The sequence below is a fragment of the Phoca vitulina genome, unplaced genomic scaffold (genome assembly GCF_004348235.1).
Source record: "Phoca vitulina isolate PV1807 unplaced genomic scaffold, GSC_HSeal_1.0 scaffold81, whole genome shotgun sequence".
Classification (NCBI taxonomy): Eukaryota; Metazoa; Chordata; class Mammalia; order Carnivora; family Phocidae; genus Phoca; species Phoca vitulina.
Window position 1 is genome coordinate 2,826,605 of NW_022589784.1, and position 6,310 is coordinate 2,832,914.

The 6,310-nt window shown below is 60.7% G+C and overlaps 1 protein-coding gene across 2 annotated transcripts in view; it reads right to left on the reverse strand.

Moving 5' to 3' along the window:
• Positions 1–2,137: 2,137 nt before the first annotated feature.
• DAPK3 (death associated protein kinase 3) overlaps positions 2,138–6,310 on the reverse strand; it is a 13,800-nt gene continuing 9,627 nt past the window's right edge. For both annotated transcript variants that reach the window (XM_032394815.1, XM_032394816.1), the window contains exons 7-9: positions 3,857–4,009; positions 3,111–3,156; positions 2,138–2,674 (exon numbers count right to left, since the gene is read on the reverse strand). In XM_032394815.1, coding sequence (XP_032250706.1) covers positions 2,138–2,674; positions 3,111–3,156; positions 3,857–4,009 — 736 coding nt within the window. The remainder of the gene's footprint in view (positions 2,675–3,110; positions 3,157–3,856; positions 4,010–6,310) is intronic.

Below are 6,310 nucleotides of genomic sequence, written 5' to 3' on the forward strand. Positions count from 1 at the left end.
TACCCAATCTTAGAGCAGCTGGATGGACGAGTCCTCCCTCCTCCCCCGTATCAGGACAGACGTCTCAACCTCCCGCCGCCGCCGCACGGTGCCTGGCACAGACCCCAGAACATGTGAGACCTGCTCAGCACTGGCTGGACCGGAGCCGTCTGCCCATCCCTGGCCCCCACCCGGGGCTCTGGAGGCCTACTGACCTCACACACACTACACACATCTGGGGACCCCTCTCCCAGCCGGCCTGCTGCTCTCTGCAGTGTGATACGGGGGACTGGCTGCTCAGTCATCATCCTAAAGGACCTGACGGCCAGATGCCATGTGCAGGCCACACCAGGTCCTGGGCTGGACAGGCAGCTGCAAAGGTCCGGCAGGGACAAACGGAGAAGACCTGAGGTCTGAGCAGTCAAAGAGCTGAAATTTACTGAAATGCTAAAACCTCACGTTGTGAATCAGAAAAAGATGAAAAGAAATAAATGTTACGGTAAGTCAGATCCAAATTTTTTTAAATTAAAAAGAAAAGACAAGAAACGTGGCGCGGGGTGTTTGGGACGAGGCAGTAAGAAGATGGCGGGGGCTCCTTCCTGGCACCACAGTCCAGACCCAGAGGCTGCAGTGAGCATAGCAGCGGAGCCAAGCACGCCACTCACATCCCTTCCGAGCGGACGGGGTGGGCTCTGTGCTGGGGCCCAAAGAGGGCAGGAAACCCCTCTGACTTCACCCTGCTTGCCTGGAAGCTTCCGGTTCACGACAAGGAAGTGAGACCAGCTGAACCCCGAGATCAGGGCGGCCTGCACGGCCCCCCATGATGCCCTCTTCCTCCCAAAGAGCACCGGGGCAGCAGGGGAGATGCACAGACCCGTGAGCCTGCGAGGCACGGCCGTGGCTGCTCGGGCCGGAGCGCACAAGGAGCCGTGTGTCAGGGAAGTGGGGCTTTATTTCCTTTAGGCTTGCAGCAGACACATGCACGTGGGTACAACAGGGCTCGCGGAGGGGTACACAGTGGCTCACCCAGCCCTGGGGCCAGGCCTAGGCACACAGGAGCACAGCCCGGCCAGACCCCACAGCCAATCCTGAGGTCCTGGCCAGTGCCCCCGCCTGGTTCCTCCCTGCACTCGGCCCAGGACCGCGTCTGTCCTGGGAACTCTCGGGCCACGGCCTGCACAGGTGTCACTCTCTTAACCCGACCTACAGCCGAGAACCAGCGCAGGGCACCACCCACCGGGGACCCACGTTTTGGTGAAGCCCAGACCTTAGGCCCTTCCTCTGGCCCTCGACCCTGCTCAAGGGCGGCACCTAGTGGCGGACGATAGCACTGCCCGCGGCAACCCCTCCACCCGTCCGGTCCAGGGCAAGGGGGCTTTCTCCTCCCACAGAGCCGCAGGGGCTGGACGGGCACTCAGAGGACCCTGAGCCTTCGCAGAGCGTTCCCGGGGCCACGACTCCAACGGGGCTACCGCGAGCCCTGACAGTCCAAAAGGCAGCACTGGACTGGAGAGTGCGGCTGGGGCGCAATGGGGGCTGGGCACGTCATGGGCGTGCACCGGGCCGTGGGAGCTTCAGAGAGGAGCCTCACCCCGCGCCTGGGACGCCCTGGGCTCCTGCAGCAGGGTGCGGTGCCCGGCCACACACACCCTCCGCAGCGCCTCCACACCGACACCTCGAGGGCTGGGCCATCCCCTCCACTGGCCCTGGTGCCAGCTCAGGGCTGGGGGTGCAGTGAGCATGGGGGAAGGAGAGAGCCGGGTCAGAAACCGCCTCCACCGCGGACCCCGGGGGAGCTGCCTCCTGTCTGGTGTCCAGCAGAGGCAGGTGAGGCCCCTCTGATTCCAAGCCCCGGGCCCTGGGCAAAGCCCCTGACACAGGCCCTGCACACAGAGGCCGCCCCCCGCCAGCCAACCGCTTGCAGAGCCCAGAGTCCCCTGGGTGACGCTGCCCCAGAAGCCCCCGAGTTGCCAGGGCCGCGGGACAGAGGAGCTAAGTGGCCTCAAATTCCCAGCCCCATGGAGCGCGTCCCAGCCCAGCACCCCTCCCACCTCGGCCCCCCAGCTCAGGAACCCCCGAGGGCTGGCCCGGGGTGACAGAGGCCCACACTGCAGGCGCCCTCCGCCCCACGCCCCGCTCCCCCCCCCGCCCCGCAGCCCTAGCGGAGGCCGCACTCCACGCCCTGCAGCTTCTCCTGCTCCATGGCGCGCACCAGATCCTGCACGAAGCGCATCTCGGAGGCCACCTGCTTCGCCAGGGCCTCGTAGCGGTTCTCGAGGCGGCTGAAGCGGCGCTTGAGCCCACTGGCCCCCAGCAGGGCACCCTTGGCCTCTTCCTGGGCCTGTCGCTGCAGCGCCTCGGTCTTGTGCAGCTCCTGCCGCAGCCGCCGCAGGTCCTGGCCGATGCTCTCGTTCTCCTCCCTGTACCAGGCCTCCTTCTCCTCGTAGATGGCCGTCAGCGCCTCGATGTCCTCGTGGAACAGGCGCCGGCTGTGCTCCAGGCCCCGCAGGCCCTCCTCCGCCGCCGCCACCTCCTCCAGCACCTTGGAGAAGCGCTCGAAGTTGACATAGGTGTTGTTGGGGGGCATGCTCGAGTGGGACTTGATGGTGTACTCCTTGAGACGCGCCGTCTTCAAGCGCCGCCGCTCGGGCTTCCGGCTGCTGTCCTCACGCCGCACGTTCCGCCGCCGGATCGCCTGCAGACACAGGCCCGTGAGCTCAGCGGGGGGCGGGCAGGGGGCGGGCAGCGGCCACCGAGGGCCACACGCGGCGCTCGGCCGGCTTTCCCAGATACTGTGCTACCAGCACGCGGCCCTGGCGCTCTCCTGCCAGGAGGGCAGAGCTCAGCAGTCACGCCAGAGACGGCGGCGAAGAAAACACAGACTCTGGCCCTTTACAGAAGGTTGCTGCTCCTGGCCGGGACGCCACCCATTCTGGAAGTTTCTGTGGGAGGGAGCCCTGCTGCGTGCAGAGCGGCTGAAGAGCCAGCCGGGCACCACAGGGAGACCACCACCGCCTCGGGGCATACCCCATGCCCTCTGCCACCCAGGCCCACTCCCCCGGGGGCCCTCCCCGGACAGAGGCCGTGTCACCCTTGCCGTCCTTGAGTGGGAGCTGCCCCACCCACCTCACCTTGATCCAGGAGTGCTCCAGGCTCTGGGCGATGGTCATTCTTCTCCTGGAAGAGCCCCCCACCCTGGTTAGTGCCATGCATGCCATGTGCCCTATCCTCCCATGAGGCTGGCGGAGAGACGAGCAAACAGGGAAGGGATTTTCCAGGCTCTCCCCCGCACCTCTGCCCTCCGTCCCCACCCCTGACGACTCCTACACACAGACCCCCAGGGACTCCTCTCCAGCCTGGGGGCAAGTCCCTTAAATGCTCTTGAAACTACTTGTGATCTCCAGAGCGTATGCTCCGCTCAGCCAGCAAGGAGCCCATGAAGGGGCCAGTGGGGGCGCAGGCCCCGGGGTCTTCCATGCTTTCTGAGGGGTTTTGTGAACTGGGGCGAGACCGAACGCTGGGTCTCGCCAACTCCGGCGCCCACAGGAGGGACCAGAGAGGTGGAAGGAATTGAGCGGCTCGCGCCAGGGGAGGACTGTCAGCAACGGGAGCCCCTCTCTGTGAATGAGGGCTCCGTGATGCCAGAAGTTTTAGATTTTCCTGGGAAAAGTACCTGAGGAATTTGGAATTTCACAGGAAAACTATCTTAAACATCAGCAAGGCATTAACAGCTCTTCAAGACACAGTAGAAGCCAACTTGAGCATCCACCGCTGACCCCAACTCCCAGTTACGCGGAGGGGACAGCATGGAGGGACACGCTCTCGGGGAGCCAGAAGGCCTTCCCTGCCAGCCCCCTGCCCAGCCCGGTGTTCCTACTTGGGGTCTTTGACAAGCAGCCGGCGGATGAAGTCCTTGGCCAGCTCGCTGGTGTTGCTGAAGTATTCCTCGTCAAAGTCATAGTTCACGGCCGAGATGTTGGTCAGGGTCTCCTGCTTGGTCTCACCCAGGAACGGGGAGGCGCCGCTCAAACTGGAAGGAGGACAAAGGGCTCAGCGTCCCCGGCACTTGGTCCCTGTCACCTCGGGGGCTGGACACAGAGGAAAGTGGATGCTGGGCCCTGGCCTCCCCCGCGCAACCACATTCCCCCAGAACCTGCCCCCAACCTGCCCCCAGCCTCCCACCAGGAAGCACCAAAATGTCATGCTCAGCCACTGATTGGCACTAAAGAGGAGGCAAGTGTCTCTAAGGAAGCTGGAAGCATCTGCCCCAAACGTTTAGTGAATACAGAGGAAAAGCTGGTGACTTCCCAGGAGGGTGTCCTGGCCAACACCATGCCAGCCGGGCAGGGTGCATGTCACCAGAGATGACACAAGGATATTGTGTGCATCCTGAGCAGCTGTGCTAGGGGGCCACCCCACCACTCCATGGGGCTCTGGGCACGAGGTACTGTGACGTATAATAAGAAATACACTTCTGGTCCTCACCCGTCCTCGGGCACAGAGCTCCCATAAGCCTCGTACTCTCCTAAACACTAAGAACTAAGAAGGTGGGAGTACCTGTTATGATACTCGGTCTCTAGCCTAGGTTTGTGAAGTGGCTGCAAGGTGATAAGATGAGAAGAGCCCTTTGCCATCTATCACAAGCCCCTTTCAGCCACACCGGAGTCTACCCGAATGCAGCTACTTTTGGTTGGAAGGGCCCTAGATGACCGCAGGCTGGGGCTGGGGCTGGGTGAAGCAGCCATGGGGTTAGCAGGATGGATCTGCTGGGGCAAGAAGAGGGGCTGGAGATTGAGTTCATCACCAACAATTTAATCACTCGGGCCTCCACAACGGAAGCTCTGTGAAATCCCTCAACGAAAGGGCTCGAAGTTTCCAGGCTGGATTCTGAATGCCTCCACGTGTGGAGAAGAGTGCATACCTCCAAGTCCACAAGGACAGGAGCTCCTGCGCTTGGAGCCCTCCCAGACCTCGCCCTACGTGCCTCCTCATCTAGCCGCTGGTCCGTATCTATGGCCTTCATAACTAACTGGTACCAGTAAGCACACTGTTCTGAGTTCTGTGAGCCGCTCCGGCAGGCTCTCCAGGCCAAGGGGGCTCATGGGAGCCTCTAACAACCGGGCTCGTGGCTGGCGGCTCAAGTGGGACCAAGCCCTGAGCCACCTCCAGGCAGAGAGCACCAGAACCGACTAAAGCTGTGGGACACTGTCCTGGGTGCCCCAAGATGGGTTTTTAAATACTTTTCAGTTAGTTTTTGTTGTTGTTTTTAATTTTTTTTAAGATTTTATTTATTTATTTGACAGACAGAGACACAGTGAGAGAAGGAACACAAGCAGGGGGAGTGGGAGAGGGAGAAGCAGGAGCCAAAGGCAGACGCTTAACGACTGAGCCACCCAGGCACCCCCTAGTTTTTGTTTTTAAAGATCGAGGTAAGGGGTGCCTGAGTGGCTCAGGCAGTTAAATGTCTGCCTTTGGCTCAGGTCATGATCCCAGGGTCCTGGGATTGAGCCCCATGTCAGGCTCCCTGCTCAGCCGTGAGTCTGCTTCTCCCTCTCCCTCGGCCCCTCCCCGTTTGTGCTCACTCTCTCCCTAAAATGAATAAATAAAAAAATTTTTTTTAAAGACTTTATTTATTTGACAGAGAGAGACACAGCAAAAGAAGGAACATAAGCAGGGGGAGTGGGAGAGGGAGAAGCAGGCTTCCCACCGAGCAGGGAGCCCAATGCGGGGCTCGATCCCAGGACCCCAGGATCATGACTGGACCCTAAGGCAGACGATTAACAACTGAGCCACTCAGGCGCCCCAAAATGAATAAATAAAACCTTAAAAAAAAAAAAAAAACATCTTAAGAAACCTTCAGGGTGTGGGGCGCCTGGGTGGCTCAGTGGGTTAAGCGTTGTATTCGGCTCAGGTCACGATCCCAGGATCCTGGGATCGAGCCTCGCATCGGGCTCCCTGCTCAGCAGGAAGCCTGCTTCTCCCTCTCCCACTCCCCCGCTTGTGTTCCCTCTCTCGCTGTGTCTCTGTCAAATAAATAAATAAAAATCTAAAAAAAATAAACCTTCAGGGTGGATCACTAAGCCACCTGACAAGGGAAGAAAGAGCAGTGGGGGCCTACTTAACACAGGGATGGAGGTGAGGAACAGTCCAACCGTGGCGCCTGAGGGAATAGGTCAGGGAAACCTCTTCCGCACAGAGCAGGGCTCTCCAGGAGCCTGAGACAGGAATCACCTTTCCCTCCTACACAAATTCATTCGTTTGCTCATCCACCCATCCACCACCTACCCACCCATCCATCCACCCATCTACCATACATCCATCCACCCACCCA